Below are 16,481 nucleotides of genomic sequence, written 5' to 3'. Positions count from 1 at the left end.
TTTTCGTTTGGCTTTTATTTTAAGGATATCAGGTGTAGAACATAGTAGCATGACATGGCCATTATCTCCTGCTAGTCTACTTTGAATTTCCATGCTAAATTTCATATTTTCATATTTTATTGCTGTCATTTAAATAGAATTACAGTAAACAAAGTATACTGAACCCAATTAAGACCTTTTAATTTCATCCATGCATTTAATTTTGAATTCCCCATGAACAGTTTTCTTTCATACATCACAGTTGATATGTTATGACCATATTGCAGACACCAATATCGTAAACAGATTTCACAGGCACTGAAGCTCACATGGAAATACTGATATTAATCACATCAATCTAGGCAGTTAGTTTCTTTTTGTCAGGAAAAACTTAATAATTCTCTTCACTTGAAGTGTCGTCGAGGTGGCGGGGGGCGACTCCTTATATTCTGGCACATAGGGATATGTCTCTCAGCAGGTCCTGGGGCAAATCGCCGGGCACAGTGGGGGCAGGTCTGATAGTCTTGATCATCCATGGGTAGCTGGGGGCGCAAGCCCCCCTTTATTGGCATTCGGGCCTGCCGAAGGTTATGAATAAATGCCTCATGCTTCTGTCGCCAATTGCTCTTTTTCAGCTGGGAACAAAAATTAAAATTATAATAATTAAAGGAGGAATGAAACATGCACCTGCACAGACACACAAACAAAAACTCAAATATAATTATTGATTTACTTGAGTATTGCATTAAGAAGGCTGGCTGCTCAGAGTTTTGTGTCTTCTGAATTATTTTTTAAACGATGTTGGATGAGATTTGCACATAACCAAGCAAAAAATGTGCTCCTTACCTCAGGAGTCTTCCTTCTTGTGTTTGTCTTCATGTACTCCTCCAGGTCAGTCCCTTTGGCTCTGTACTTGGAGGAGTCAAAAACCTTCCGCGTTGAATACCGAACCTTCTCACACACCTTGCGGTGCTTCTCCAGTCTGTCAGCAGCAAAGTTCCTGTGACACAGTCTGCAGGGTAACAGCTGTAGGACTACCTCTGAGCTCTTGTTTGGAAGCTCCACTTCCAGTTGTCGAGGGGTCTCATCAATGACACGCATGGGACGTCTGTGTGAGACTTCCGGGGGTATGCTTCTGTTGCTGCTGCAACCATTTCTTTCGGTATCCCTTTGGACGACTTCACAATGCTTCTCCTGGGTCCACCTCCTTTGTGCCCTGTCCCATACCCTCTCCCTCCTATCTTGCTCCCTCTCCCTCCTCCCCCTCTGCAGCTCACTTGTCTTTGCCCTCTCTCTATCCCATTTCTCTCTCTCCCATTCTTCTTCATTTATCCTCTCCATCTCTTGCTCTCTCTCCTGCCTTTCCCTCTCTCTGTCAAGCTCTCGTGCCCATCTCTCCCTCTCCCTGTCTTTCTCCCTCTCCCTTCTCTCCCTTGCTCTCTCCCGCCTCTCCTGCTCAACATAGGTAGCCTTCTCGTTCTCCCTCCTCTCCTTTTCCTTCTCCCGCTTTCCTCTCTCACTCCCCACCTCAATCCTCTCTCTCCTCTCCATCATCCCTACTGAAGTGTATTTCTCCCGCTGGATCTTCCCCAGCTCCTCCACAACCCTTCGCAGCTTTTCCTGCAGCGCAATCTCTTTTTGGCGAATCTGCTCTTCCAGTCGCATTTGATCCTCCTCCAACCGTCCCGCCTGCCATTGGGACCCCCTACCCCTGCCCCTATACCTGGATGTGGCCTCCCCAAAGGAGCTGGGCATGGGTATGACCTCATTCTCAGTCTGTTGCCTTTCTGCGCCCCTCCTGCTTGACCTCCCACCATACCTGTCTGGATAGTCTAGAGATGGGACAGCTAAATGGTGGGGCAGTCTCTGGGCCTCCAAAGGTTCTACATGTTCAATATTTGCTCTGTAGATGTTACTCAGGCTGTAAGCTCTCTTATGGTACACTGACTTGGGAGGAAATGCCTTCTCTGTCCCAGAGGTCTTCCTCACAGTAGTGTCATAGTCTTGCTCATCATGATAGACACTGTCATACCTATCCCTTGCAGAATGGTACTGTCTTTGCACAGGATGATTGTGTTGAAACATCTGCCGCACTTTTTCCATAGCATTCTGCTGTTGCTGTTCATATATAGTAATCATTTTCCTCTCCCTTTCATCCATGTATTCTTGCTGGAAGTCAGGCTTTACAAGCTGCAGTCTCAAAGGGCGATGGGATGTAGTTCTGCCATCTTGGCACAAGGGTGGAAGTTTCCCCAATGTTGCATCTTTCTCCAAATAAATGAGACACAGCATGAGGAAGCATCATTTGCACATTAGGCTAGATATTACGAACATCACAGCTTGTTCGATTAATCTTAGTGAGCTAACATGCAGCTAGATAACTCAAATTAAGAGTCAACATTCACAATCACCACGACCATAGTGAGTTTATACCATATAAACACATGCTGAAACTGAAATAAGCTGCTTCCATATTGTTTAAATGATTAATCTAAACAATTGTCTAATTAACAGCACCTTAAAATGTATTTCTCGCAGGTTTAAAAATACAATGTTTAACGTTGCATTAGGCAAGAGTACAACTCACCTGAAATTCTCCCCGTTTTCTTCCTAAATTCCTCTTCTGTATATTTTTCTTTCAGCATTTCCAAGGCGCTCGACAGATGTTAGATCTTGTACAGCAAATAAATAACGGCACTTGGTTTCCTTGGCCTGAAACCTTTCAGTCAGAATACCAGTCTTTGAAACATTAGTTCGTTACTAGCTAGATTGCTGCGTGAGTTTAATTTAAATTTAAAATTTTGCTAATTTAAAGTTTACAATTTTACTTTTAACGTTTTTGCCCAATTTTAGCCGATATCTGTTTGAAAATTCTCAATTTAGTCAAAGTCCACCTGACCTTTCGTTTGTATTAAACAACTATAATAGAATTTCCATGGTAATTCAACAATTGTTTTGTTGGCAACCGTTGCTTAGAAACCAGGCAACCCCTGGGCGGTCTCTCTCTTTACGATCGCGTCTAAATAAAGGGCGGGCTCTGGAAAATTACAAACTCCGATTGGCTTACCAACAGAATATTCACTACACATGTATTGGATATATTCAATAACAACCTAGAGTTGCTGTGCGATCTAACCAATGAAAGGGTCTTGAACGAACTATCTAGCATTGCTATTGGTTCTAAATAATAAGTTTCGGTAATTTATGAAACACCCTCGGATACGTTTTTTTAACCCTGAAACCCCGGATGTGAACCGGCTGGTGTTGAACAGTAGAGATTCTATATGTTTTAAGCACTCTGTCAACATTACAAGTAGGTGCCATTTATTTATTGCTGGGTTTTCCCAATGAAATAGAAATGCTGGGTAGTTTATTACGATGTGTCTAGCATGCAAGCTTATGTAGGCTACATTTTGTGAAGCTCACTAGGTGAGGACATTAATTTAGCTGGTTGGCTAATGTTAGCTATATTATAACCACTTGAACGTCTGGAAATCTGTTGTGTAACTTACTATAAATTAGCTAGTAACGTAATAATATTATTATGAATGTAACTCGTATAACACTGTTTTACCGTTTTTGAAATCATGAAAATTCGAGTTGGATTTCACAGTTCGTTTCAAAGTCAATGGGTTATTGTAACTAATTTTATGTTTTGCCTTTGCTCTGTTCTGATCATCAGCGATGACCGATAAAGAAGATGTAATTTCAGTGGATTATGAAATATTTGGGAGAGTACAGGGCGTCTTTTTTCGAAAATACACTCAGGTAATTTCAGTCATTAAGCAGTGGAATCTTCTAAAAACATTTTGCTTTTGAGCGTAGCTGACGCAGGACATCTCGGTGCCTGCCAGTTTAATGCATGCATGAAATATCACCAAGTGGAACAGATTCTATTCTATTCTATTTATTCTGCATTTCTTTGAAAATATTTGTTGATTATTGATTTTTAGGATGGAACCTTTTTTTACATAGTCTTTCTTCCGTTCATACACATTCATGCAATTTATGAACATACTTTCACACCAGTGTGTGCTGATGTTTTCCAGGCAGAGGGGAAGAAATTAGGCTTGGTTGGCTGGGTGCAGAACACTGAGGCTGGGACGGTGCAGGGGCAACTCCAAGGTCCAAGCTCCAAGGTCAAACAGATGCAGGAGTGGCTCAAGACCACTGGCAGTCCTAAGTCACAAATCGTCAAGGCTGAGTTCAAAAATGAGAGGAAAATCGAGAATTTGGGTCATAAAAACTTCAAAATTATTCACCCTTGAATTTAACGTAACGCTGGCTTTCATTGTGTTTGCTACATTCCTCGTGTGTTAAACTTTATTATTTAGTAAATGTGTTTTCATTGTAAAATGCCAATATGTGAAACAGGTCATATATCGTCACCAGTGTGGTTATTTATTATAATAAACTGTGATGCATTATTCATTTTTATTTCGTGATAAAGAAATTCTGGCTAATAAAAACGGAAATATTTATCCCGAAGGAATCTGTATGGTTGTGAGTACTTGGATTAATAAAGTATTCAAACTGTTTGAGCCTGACTTTTATTTTCAAGGAGCACACGAGGTATCACAACACCAATAAAATAACGTTCGTGGGCTACATATATGTTGACTAATCAGTGAAGTCCACCCAGAAAAGGCAGAGGTATTTTTCTACAGCCTGTGGTTCCATCCGATTTTATTTTTATATTAATAGGCCTCCATACCGCTGCGTCGTATCAGTGAGTCGTTTCTCTTACTCATCCGGCAGGTGGCAGTACAATTCCGTAGATTTGTAATAATCCCGGATATGGAAAGGAAACGGTTGTAAACAGAACTCGCAAATTGGCTTGGTTTTAGCTAGCTAAATGAGCTCACGTTAACAACTGATTAAGTATGTATTTATGTATTTTTGACCGCTAGTGAATAACCTTATTATCCGGAGCTACATGGGAAGCATTAATTTTGCTTTAGATGTTGTTGGATCATTTAAACGTGGGCTAGTACGAGATTTTAGGACGATATATTTTAATAAGATGTTAGTCAGGTAACGTCAATTTCTGCGTACAGTCTACTGGCTAACTACGTGAACAGGATATTAACTTTATATAATCTATGCGTTTAAATATACCGATAGCTAGCCAATGTTAGCCAAGTTGCTAACCTCCATGTTAGATAAGTGCCAGTGAGCTATCGATAGCTAGTGTTAACTTACTAGCTAATTACATTATGATATGCGTTAGTTTTCATGTTGCCTTTTTCAATATTATTTTTGTGTCAGGCTGCATTAAGTCTACTTTCTGTCTTGCCACACAATGATAAAATGCTTATCAAAGGAAGTCCAAGCCAGACTTCGCTCTGGAATAGCAATATTTTCATTACAACAGTGTGTAGAAGAACTCGTTTTGAATGGCATAGATGCTGGGGCATCATGTATTGCTGTAAGGTTGGATATGGAAGCATTCAAAGTGCAGGTAATAGACAATGGCTCTGGGATAGGCAGGGAAGATATGGAGCATGTAGGAAAGAGGTACTTCACAAGCAAATGCAGTTCCTTAGAAGACCTTGAGTGTCTTCGGTTTTATGGATTCAGAGGGGAAGCTGTTGCAAGCATAGCCTCTCTTGCTACCCTGGTGGAAATTGCCTCCAGGTCCAGACTGACAGGAAAAACCTTTGTGAAAATCTTCAGAGATGGGAAGGGCATGGATGTGTTTGAATCTGAGAGCTGTCGCCCATCCGCCGGGACAACTGTGGTGATATGCAACTTTTTTCACAACATGCCAGTGAGAAGAAAGAGGGTGGATGTGGTGCTGGAATGTGAGCGCATCAGGCAGAGGGTGGAGGCCGTTTCACTTGTGCACCCTTCCATCTCCTTCACCCTGAAGAATGACTGTACCGGAGCCATGGTGGTGCAGCTTCCCAAGGCCAAGAGCACCTACTTTAGGTTTGTCCAGATCCATGGGATGGCAAGGGCACAGAAGCTGTCAGAAATTAGTCTCAAGCACAGCCAGTTTGAAATGAGCGGCTACATTGGGCGTGAGGGACACTACAACAACAGTCTACAGTTCCTGTTTGTGAATGGCAGACTTGTCCTGAAGACTCGCATCCACAAACTGCTGAACTTTCTCCTGAAGAAAATAAATGCTTCGGGCAGGCAAAATGGAAACCAGGGTGGGTCCCCCGCGATGGGGAGTCCTAAGCAACGAGCAGGGGCTGAGGTGCACGGTATGTACATTATTAATATTAAGTGCCATTACTCTGAGTATGACATATGCCTGGAGCCAGCTAAGACCCTTATTGAGTTTAAAGACTGGGACAGTGTGCTGTCATGCGTGGAGGAGGGGGTCAAAGAGTTCCTTACCAGAGAGAACTTGGTGGCTGAAATCTCTCCTGAGGATGTCTGCAGTTACGTCCATGATAATTATTTTACTGAACCGATGACCAGCACTATTAATGAAGACAATTCAGCTGTGCATGCTATTGCACCCACACTCAGTATTACTGAGGAATTATACAATGGGAATAAGCTGATGTCTAAAGCTGTTCACAGGATGCTTGAACAGGATCCAGATAAGGCAAAAAGTGTCCACGTAGATGAGGAAGGCAATACCATGGCTGAAGAGGAAAAGAAGCTGAGAGTAACTGAGATTCCAAGAGACCGAGAACTAACAGTGGAACATGTCTCCCTGGAAGTAGCAAGCATATCCGATTCATTTGATTCAGAGATCAGTGAAAGGGCAATTAATTGTGATTTGGTTGCAGGGACAAGTTCACAGAAATCTGAGTCCCTGAAATGCATTATAGATGACATGGTGAGCAATCATAATGTACAACTAGAAAATGCTGTAGGTACCACTGATTTGGGATGTAGTGAAATACAATGTTGTGCAAACACAAAAACTGTGATAAAGGGTGAACAGCAGAGCAGGAGCCCAAAAAGGTGTGAAGAAAAAGTAGATGACATAGGGGTGTGGCACTCAAAAACACATGAGAGAAAAATGAATGAATGTTGCAGTGTAGGGAAGCTGCAAAACACCAGTTTGGAAAAGCAGAGGGGTGAGGCAAGTGACTCAGGGAGGACAGCACTGCGGTTTGGCTCGGTAGGATTCATCAAACACTTGGTACCTCCGCTGCAAAATGCAGATGTACCAAAAACCAGCGTACCAGGTACGGTATGTTCCCTAGGCCCAGTTTCAGCTCAGGATCTGCTGCCACTCAAGGAGTGCCACTTCAGAGATTATGAGAGTTCAACTTTAGGGATGGTACCTTCAAGTCACTCCAAAAGTCTGTCAACTCATAAAAGAGACATTTACCAAACCAGTGTGAGTTCAGCTTTTGAAGCTCAGGAAAATCCGCTTTTGGCACCAAAGAGAAAGCTTTCATTGTCAGTTGAGTCCTCGATCATCACATCAAAGGCCTCCAGGATCAAGCCTTGTCCAAAACTGGCTTTGTCAGTGCAGACTGGATCTCTTGACAGGTTCAGAAGAATGCATGGAAAGCAGACAGGAGCTCAATGTCATCCTCTAGAAACTGCAGGATGTAAAACATCACTTGATGCCATATCATCCCAGACAGAATGTACCTTTGTTAATGCTGAGAAGCTTTCACTCTGTCAGTATGAGAAAAGGGATACAAGTGAGACTTTGAAAACATACTCTTTACAGCCAAGCGATTGCTGTGTAACTCTCTCAGAGTACACTAGACTGAAGCCTTTTACTGCTCAGACCAGAAGCAGCAAAGGGTCCCTGGCGTCCAAGCTCTCACACTTGAAAGAGAATCGGGTGAAGGATAAGAGAAGTGCACTGGAAAGGCCTCTGGGGGAAGCTTCAGATTTTTTCAGCTCACTCAATTCTGCCTTGACAGACACGCTCATGCAAGATAGTTTCAATACAGAAGAGCAGACTTGCACTCCCCTGTGTTCAGCTGACGATGTCGCCCTTGACATGAACGCTAACTATCAGCAATCTCAGATGGAGCTGCACTGTGATAAAAGTGACAGCACAAAGTCTGCAGAGTTCTGCAAAAATGCATTCACCACTACCCCAAATGTGCCCACTCCCGTGCTCTCTGTTGGAGACTCTATTGCTGACTCAGTGCAAATGGCAACCAACCATTATCCAGATGTGTGTTCAAATGAAGTGGTAAACTCTTTTGAGAAAGATGGACCTGTTTGCACTGATACTACCCCGGAAGAAAATGAGCAAAGTGAAACCAGTGATTGGCTGGAGCTCTTTGATGATTCCATTGGGAAGCTGGTCTACATTAACAAAAGGACAGGACTCAGTAAATATGAAGCGCCTGTTGTGGAAGAGACCCAGGTTCCATGTACCACAGATGTCACCACCATGTCAATTAGTGTCATCTCTAGAAAAGGTAAGCTGTTCTGTATACCTACTCTTCACAGTAAAACATATCTGTTCAATTCCTTTGGGACCTTGTCCTGCGAATTAGAACGCTGAAGCAAAAGCCAAAGTATCTTTCGGAGTGCAGCTTCATGTATACAGAAATGCTGTTTTTGTATGTCATACTACACAGTTAATTGTGCTTGAATACGTCATTCTGAAATATATTCTGTTTGAAAATGCATGTGTAACATTTGATAGTCTTTTTAAGTAAGACAGCTTGTCTCCCCCTGTAGGGTTTGAGTACACATGCTACCCATTTCAGTCAGAGCTAGTGCTGCCGTTCCTGCCTAGGTCAAGAGCAGAGAGAGTACTTAGTTCAGGGCTTGTCCATACAGGTAAGATTCTTGATATTCATATTTTAGCAAAACACCTTAGGAAGTCAGCTATCTTGCTGTGTGCTCCTGTTTTAGCTGCTCTATATATCTAGAACACATTTAGCATTGCCCCCTGTGTTTTTTCATTCAGATGCTACAGAGGCTTCCAACTCACTTTCCTCCATGTTCTCTGAGTGGTCCAACCCAGTGTTTGTTCGACCTCCAGAGGTAACTATGAGCACATCATGTAGTGGTATAATCTAACAAAAGTAAAAGCTTGTGTGTATAATCTGTCAAAAACTGTTGAAAGTGGGACTATTTTAGACTACATGGATATGATGTAAACAGTAATGCTTTAGCTCATAGAGATTGCAATATTACACATTTATGAATAATTGCTGAAATTCTGCTCTTCATTTTTATTGTCATGCCATTAGAGACTGATTCCTCTTTTACATTTTACCATTCGTATGGGGCAGGTGGCTGTGGATGTGACCAGTGGGCAGGCAGAAGGCCTGGCAGTGAAGATCCACAACATTCTCTTCCCTTACCGCTTCACCAAAGACATGATCCACTCCATGAAGGCAAGCAACGATTAGAAGCCAGCTTGTGCTGGGTGATTTTGTTTCTTCACCTGAATTTCCATTACTGGTTTATGTAAAGCCTGTTGGCTGATGATGTCATTTGAATAAATTAGTGAGTTCATGCATTATCTTTTTTAGGTGGTCCATCAAGTGGATAAGAAGTTTCTTGCATGTCTGATTAACACGAGAGACATGGATGCAGAGAGTGGTGATTCTGAAGGAAAATTGCGTTTTATATTTTACTTGCATGTCTGTGTCATGCTTTTGTTTCTAGCCCAGCATCTTTTATGCTTTTCTGAGGTTGCCATGGCCAGTCAGTCAGTTCAGCTTTGATTTGACCACTTAATATTTCTGAGACAGTAGACATTTGGTCTGTCATTTGGCCTATACATAGTTATTGAAGTTGAGTATTCCGTTGTCTTTGAGGTAATCTTGTGTGTCCTTTGGAACTTCAGGAAACTTGCTGGTGTTGGTGGATCAGCATGCTGCTCATGAGAGGGTTCGGCTGGAGAACCTTATTACAGGTGAGACCAGCTTTTTGTCATGAATCATATGTCACACCTGTCACTTCAACAGGCACGCTGCTTAGTACACTTAAAGTCTGGCATGCCTTAAGAACAGCTGCTTCCAGTAATCCATACTATTGATCACTTTTTTGTCTTTTAAAATGCCCCACTTTTGCTCAGACGTAAGCCTTATTGTAGTCATATTACAATCCAGCATATAAGTCAAATTACTTTTCTATTTAAGAGCAATTTTGATCTACAAAGAGTAGCTAGAGAAAGGGTTCAGAGGTAGAAAGGTATATACTGTAAGAAATAGTGAGCCATGCAGGACTTTCAAGGGATACTACTTATTAATCAATATACAGGTATTTATCATAATTATTATGATTAACATAATTTCACATGGTGCCCTCAACATGGTGCAGAAGCTGTGGTCAATCAGACACTTGCACATGAAGTTTACTCCTCTTGTGAAAATACTGCATAGCTAGGCTCAAGTAATCTTTCTGATGCAGTGTCTTTACTGCTCTGCTTGTGGATGACACAATGAAAAGATACAGTAGGTGGCAGCACATGCTTTGGAAAACACAAGCTAGTTTACACTGTCCTGCATGCAGAGTATGAAGGAAGTTGTAGCAATGTGATGGGCCTGCAAATGCAACTGAGCATTTCACATTTGGAGGAAAAAATGTGGTTAAAAATAAAAATTTATTTGAAATGCAGTAATGAAATAAATACTCCAGTATATTGAGTTCAGTGGCTGAGTGTGGAGGAGCGCACAACAACAAGGTGGACCACAGATATGGGCATGTACCTATGGATGGGTATATGCAGCTGAGGGTTTAAATATCACCACAAAGTGCAGATGCTTCGGGTGCAGTGCTCCTTGTATGCAGGGTAGCTTTGGCACAATCAAGAGGCACTTAAATAAACATTTCAATTAGTAAATACCATTTTTTTCATGAGTTCATCGATGTCTAAGAAACATTTTCTGTCTCCCTGTAGAATCATATGAGGAAGACCCTGAGACACCTGGGCAGAAGCGCTTGTGTTCCTCCAGCGTGACTCCGCCCCTGGAGATTGAGGTCACAGAGGAGGAGCTCAGGCTACTGAGGTCAGTATGACTTCCCTTTTCGGCCCTGTGGTTGGTGAGGGTTTTAGATTGTGCAGACGTGCAGTTAGTAACTATGGTTGGCTTTACAGGTCCTGTCAGCCTTTCCTGAGAGGCCTAGGGCTGGAAATAAGGTTTTCAGAGACAGGGGACCCTCAGTTGCTCGTGGGGAAGGTGCCGATGTGTTTTGTGGAGAGAGAGGCCAATGAGCTTCGCAGAGGGAGGCATACTGCTACCAAGGCAATTGTGGAGGTGGCCTCTCATTTTAATGTTTTTCTTTTTCTTTTACCGTGTCAAGTATTTTTATTTGTGGAATGGTTCATATATTTATGCAAAGATTTCATGGAGCCTCATTTTGATTATTCCCTTGTGTATTTTTCTCACCTAGGAATACATTCGAGAACAGATTGAGGTGAGTTGAATTTCAGTTATAGTGTGAAAGCCAGTCTATTTATTGAGCTTTTTGAAAGCTTAGTGGTGCATTTCTTTGGTTAAATGTTGTTTGTATAAAATTATCATACTGAGTTTACAAGCTCATACATTGAAATAAAATTTATTTGTTGGCCATGATGCACCTCTCTTTGGAAAAGCGATGATTTATTGTACTCCGGATTGGAAAAAGAAAGGCAGTGACTCTTATTTCAGTTTCAGTATAGGGCAGAACGTCTTTTCACTCCCTGTGTCTCGTGTCTGCAGTTATTACGGTCTACAGGCCGGGTGAGAGGGACACTGCCTCTAACTGTCCTGAAGGTCCTTGCTTCTCAGGCCTGTCACGGTGAGATCACACAGTCCACAACCACATCTACTAACAGAACCTCCTGTCACGCTGAAGAGGAAAAGGGTGTACTGCCTAACATCTATCCCAGAGCTACTTCAGGTCTTGCTGGCCACCGTATCTGTAGGTATTGGCTCCAACCATGCACTACACCACCTGATTTCACTCATGAACTTACTTCCTGGACCAAGGAGGTTAAATCATTTCAAAATTAAGATGGTGTAGTGTGCAGTTGGAGTGAATACCCGCAGATGCTGTGGCCTGCAGGACCTTGGGTTACGTAGTGCCGATCTATCACATCTGTCCGTTCAGATCATTCGTACCACCTCCTTCCATTTGCCACAGCAGTGATGTTTTTGTTCTTGCAGGATAAAGCAAGGACCATGACGTAGCACCTCTAGCTTCTCTACCACTGAATCAAAGTCATTTTGGTTTGATCTAATGTTCTCGGGTGTACTGTTAACAGGAGCAGTCAAGTTCAATCACAGTCTGAGCATGGAGGAATGCTGCAGCCTCGTGGGCTCCCTCTCTGCCTGCCAGCTCCCATTCCAGTGTGCCCACGGCCGGCCCTCTATGGTCCCCCTGGCTGACCTGCTCCATTTGGATAACTATCAGCAGGTACACACAGGTTCAGCCAAACTCTGAGGCTTGGTGGGCCACTGCATATGTGTTAACTTATGGTGGTGTGCTAACATTTAGTATCTTATACTTAATATCATTATAATTGCAACCAAAATTGTGCTGTATTTTGAATCATGTGGTTTGCAATTGCCTTTAATACAAAATTGTTCCTCTGGAAGTGGAAAAGTAGATGTTTTTTTTAATTCATGGTCAGTTCGTACATCTTTCTTTTTTTTTGTTTTCATAGAAATCTCCCAAACCAAACCTCCGAAAACTCCGACGGATGTATCGAGCCTGGGAACTATATGGAAAGAAATAGTTTTTTTTAACTGATACAATGTAAAAGGTGCATTCCACAAACATCTTGTGGAGTTTCCTCAAGTATTTATTTTTGAGTTGCCATTTCAATGCAGATTATCTAATTTATTCATATTACCCTTTCATCACCCTTGTACACAATGGACCGAGAGTATGCATTTAAATCTTATCGCAGGTTCACCTTAATATAATTTCATGTGTTTCTCACATGTGTATATGCATGTGTGTATAAGGAGTTTTTACAAGACTGATTCTAAATTCTTGGTGCCAGTGAATCACTTTTTCTGGGTTTGTTTTCCAGAGAACAACTCAAAGACCCTTTGATGAATGAAATACTCAGATGTATGTAGCACTGAAAAAAGGACACAGATGGTTGGATTAAATGCTGTTTTTTAAATTTATTTACTGGGTTACAGCTCATGATCTTCTGGGTGGTAGAGTTCACTCATTAGACGGTAGATGTAGGAGGGAGCGTTCCCTCCGATGTTAGAGATGAACAGTGTGATGAGTTCGGGAGGCACGTAGTCAAACACAGGGCAGTGCACGTTCACCTTGGACAGAATCTCACCTGGAAAACAAATGCAGCAAGCCTTAAAAGGATGGTTGTAATATTACAAGCACCTGAATTCATAGCTCTTTGTTCAAAGAAGCTCATGAGAAATCCCCAAGTGAGCTTTTACTTTAGTCAACATGTCATGTAATTTCATTGCAGGTATAGGTTTTATGATTTGACCTATAGAGAACAATACCTTCTGTAAATGGAAGCACTTCCTGCGGGGATACGAATTTATGGAAAGTGTCCTCTTCATTGGGAAACTAGGGACACAAATAGGAAATCACAAATTCAAGTTCATTCTAGACTCTTTCACAACTTTGTTTCAGAACTGCATGTAACATAGTTATTCTGCATAAGCATCTGAAGTTACTGTGATGTCAAGTGGTCATCTTTACAGTACATAACCATCTGAAAGGTATTGAGAGTATACACAGGTCGGTTGCTGCGGCCTCACCTGTGGTGAGAGTTTGAACATTGGCGCACAGACAATGAGTGGGGTAGAGTGGTGCTTAGCTGCCAGTGCCAAGGTGTGGGTCCCGATTACTGCACGGAGTCCGCCATTAGCCAGCACTGTCTGTGTGCCAATAATGACCTGGACAGAAAATGAAATGACAATTAAATTCTTCATCCTTCCATGGCAGTATTACATTACCTCTTTCAAGGTTTTTTTTTATTTTTTAAAAAGGTCTTGCTTTTAACATGCGTGCTGAAGTGTCTATTATTACCTTGTTGACCCGAGACATCACAGCAAATATTGCAGCATCGGTGATGACTGTTGTTTCAATGCCTGCTTTGGAAAGGCTGGTCGCCATTTCATGGCCCTGGAGGGTGGGAAAAGATAAAAGGACAAGCTTACAGATGATTTAAAAATTAATTCAGAATCCTTTTTTTAGCTGCAAAATGTATTATTTTGTTGTACTTATCACCTTCAGCTGTTTGCATTGCATTGCATTAATAGTATTAATAATAATTACTGTTCACAAGAACTTATGAAAGAGCAGCTGTGTGTCTGGATGGGTCCATCTTGGATACCTGGCAGAAGGGTGCGCATTCGGCGACAATGACATGAAATTTTCGTTTGCGAGCTGCATCTTTAAGGAAGGCTTCCACGGTACGAGAGCGCCCTATGGTCATGATGACCTCGTTGGAATGAATGTGTTCCAGAGCTTGCATGGCGATGTTGTCTGTGGTTCCCTCTAGGTGACAGAAAAACAACTTTGGTCATTTTTATTTTAATCATGTGGCACAGTTGGATTTTACAGTTCCGTCCATAACTGTTTGGACAGTGACACAATATTTGTTGCTTTGGCTGTGTACTCCAGCACATGGGATTTGAAATTAACCAATGAATATGAGGTTAAAGTGAAGACTGTTGGCTTTAATTTCCAAGTATTTACATCCTTATGTAAAATAGTGAGCGAGTTCTGGAAAAAATGCTCATGGAGTATTAAGCAGAATGAAAGTAATGGAAAGAGAAAGTGTGGAGAAAGAAAGGAACTGCTCATGATCCAAAGCACACCCCCTCATCTTTGAAACAGGGTGGAGGTAGTTTTATGGCTTGGGCATGTATGGCTGCCACTAGATGGGCTCACATCTCTTTACTGATGATGTGACTGCTGACGGCAGCAGCAGGATTAATTCTGAAGTGTAGAGAATCATCTACTTAGATACAACCAAATGCCTCAAGGTGCTTCACCTTGCAGAAGGGACCCCAAACACATTGCTTAAGCAACAAAGGAGTTTTTCAGAACTAAACAGTGGACTGTTCTTGACTGGCCACATCAATCGCTCAACCTGAATCCAAATGAACATGTGTTTCACTTGCTGAAAACATGATTGAAGGCAAAGATCACCCCAAACAAACAGGAACTGGATTACATGCCTGGCAGCATCAGCAAGGAAGAGGCTACAAATCCTTTGCATTCGATGACCACCATAGACATCCACAGATGCAGGGTAGCCTCTTTAATCTGAAATAGTCATCCAATTACTTTTGATCCCCTAAAATGGGAGAATGTCCAAAAAGGGTGTAAATCACTGGATATGGATTGATATACCCACAAATTAAAGCTGATTTCATTTCAAATCCAACGTGCTGGAGGGTAGAGTCATAACAATGAAAAGTGAGTCACTGTCCAAATGCTTATGGATTGAGGTATATATTAAGTTTGAAAACAAGCCATTGGCACAAAGTGATTATAGTGTTCATCTGTTAACATACCAAGCTCTGTAAGGAGCTCATTTATAGCCTCAATCACATTGGATTTAAGCGGTGGGAAATGCTGCCTGAAATTCTCTTCATTCAGTCCACCAGATGTCAAGAGTTTGTGCAGCGATTCCTGCTGATCCGTCTCCTCGCTGCTTCCCCCCGACCTGTGCCCAAGAGGACGGAGAATTTACAGCAAAATCTTTGAGTCATACCATCTTAAATCCTTCAAGTCAGATGAGGCTGGAAGGCTGCACACAGGCAAGAGATGACGCATGAATGCAGAATAAGAGGGATCTTACGAAAAAAGGCGATTCTAGCGTCGACTGTGGATTGGGAACATGCCCACACATCCACGCTACACGGCAAGAGGCACCCACTCACCTGGCATACTCCTCTCTGATGATTTTCAAAACCCTACGCACCATATTCCCCACAGTGGTTTCTGATGGCTGGGCTGCTGTCATTCTTCTCCCCTCCTTGCGTATAATCTCCATGAGATCGCCTACATCAAAAGTACCAGAATTATTTAGGCCTACTATAACATGTAGGTGTAACTAGCGGTTGTACTATGACAATTGCCCACACATGCTATCGTCATGACATGACGCACATAGAGCGCTGTCATTTTCCAAGAGTTCCGTCACAACATTAACTTTATGGGGGGCGACTTATTAACCAATAAATGGTACAAGTGATTACTTACATAGCTAACATTAGCTAAATTAGCTACAAACTACCGTACCTACCAAGCACCTAACGCTAGCAGGCAATTATCAGGCGTTCTCACCTGCACTGGTCCATCGTGCCTGTGCTGTTATCCTTCGCAGCAAGGCTGCTGTTTCTCTCGCAGTTTCTCCTGATCCACGGAGAGGTCCTGTCCCACTCCCGCCCCGTTTCAGCTCTGCTATGAAGGCTTCCGTTCGCTCCGACAAATCAGTTTCCTTATCGGCGCCTGGCATATTCAGTATATGTTGCCTTGCTAATAGAACAGCGTTTTCACATAGCCAGCTTTGACGATTTAGACGCGAAAAGACCCGGAATTACTATGAAGTCACTATGAGAACACTTCCGGGTTACACACGTTCATTAAGCGACAGCTATATTTCGATAAACTAA

At 42.2% G+C, this 16,481-nt stretch overlaps 4 protein-coding genes across 6 annotated transcripts; 2 read left to right on the top strand and 2 right to left on the bottom strand.

Moving 5' to 3' along the window:
- Positions 1-11: 11 nt before the first annotated feature.
- zc2hc1c (zinc finger, C2HC-type containing 1C) lies at positions 12-2,966 on the bottom strand. Its single transcript, XM_064328313.1, has 3 exons — positions 2,567-2,966; positions 826-2,243; positions 12-614 (listed from the first exon to the last, which is right to left on the bottom strand). Exons 1-3 carry the CDS (start codon positions 2,622-2,624, stop codon positions 384-386), a joined length of 1,707 nt encoding a protein of 568 aa, XP_064184383.1. The 5' UTR covers positions 2,625-2,966; the 3' UTR covers positions 12-383.
- Positions 2,967-3,133: 167 nt separating this feature from the next.
- On the top strand, positions 3,134-4,517 carry acyp1 (acylphosphatase 1, erythrocyte (common) type). 2 transcript variants are annotated; one of them, XM_064328385.1, is made up of 3 exons: positions 3,134-3,292; positions 3,662-3,747; positions 4,029-4,517. In XM_064328385.1, exons 1-3 carry the CDS (start codon positions 3,184-3,186, stop codon positions 4,245-4,247), a joined length of 414 nt encoding a protein of 137 aa, XP_064184455.1. In that variant the 5' UTR covers positions 3,134-3,183; the 3' UTR covers positions 4,248-4,517. The 2 variants fall into 2 exon arrangements, with proteins under 2 accessions (XP_064184455.1, XP_064184465.1); XM_064328395.1 differs by having other exon boundaries at positions 3,252-3,408.
- Positions 4,518-4,730: 213 nt separating this feature from the next.
- mlh3 (mutL homolog 3 (E. coli)) lies at positions 4,731-13,001 on the top strand. Of its 2 annotated transcripts, XM_064328245.1 has the most exons (12): positions 4,731-8,339; positions 8,605-8,706; positions 8,837-8,913; positions 9,165-9,269; positions 9,408-9,493; positions 9,729-9,793; positions 10,781-10,889; positions 10,979-11,138; positions 11,275-11,298; positions 11,583-11,661; positions 12,128-12,279; positions 12,530-13,001. In XM_064328245.1, exons 1-12 carry the CDS (start codon positions 5,282-5,284, stop codon positions 12,599-12,601), a joined length of 4,089 nt encoding a protein of 1,362 aa, XP_064184315.1. In that variant the 5' UTR covers positions 4,731-5,281; the 3' UTR covers positions 12,602-13,001. The 2 variants fall into 2 exon arrangements, with proteins under 2 accessions (XP_064184315.1, XP_064184325.1); XM_064328255.1 differs by lacking the exon at positions 8,605-8,706 and having other exon boundaries at positions 4,733-8,339.
- eif2b2 (eukaryotic translation initiation factor 2B, subunit 2 beta) lies at positions 12,974-16,411 on the bottom strand. The gene is made up of 8 exons (XM_064328344.1): positions 16,153-16,411; positions 15,747-15,867; positions 15,378-15,529; positions 14,189-14,352; positions 13,882-13,977; positions 13,611-13,748; positions 13,350-13,416; positions 12,974-13,168 (listed from the first exon to the last, which is right to left on the bottom strand). Exons 1-8 carry the CDS (start codon positions 16,322-16,324, stop codon positions 13,011-13,013), a joined length of 1,068 nt encoding a protein of 355 aa, XP_064184414.1. The 5' UTR covers positions 16,325-16,411; the 3' UTR covers positions 12,974-13,010.
- Positions 16,412-16,481: the final 70 nt, after the last annotated feature.

The sequence above is a fragment of the Anguilla rostrata genome, chromosome 1, assembly GCF_018555375.3.
Source record: "Anguilla rostrata isolate EN2019 chromosome 1, ASM1855537v3, whole genome shotgun sequence".
NCBI lineage: Eukaryota > Metazoa > Chordata > Actinopteri > Anguilliformes > Anguillidae > Anguilla > Anguilla rostrata.
This window is presented reverse-complemented; position numbering and strand designations above follow the sequence as displayed.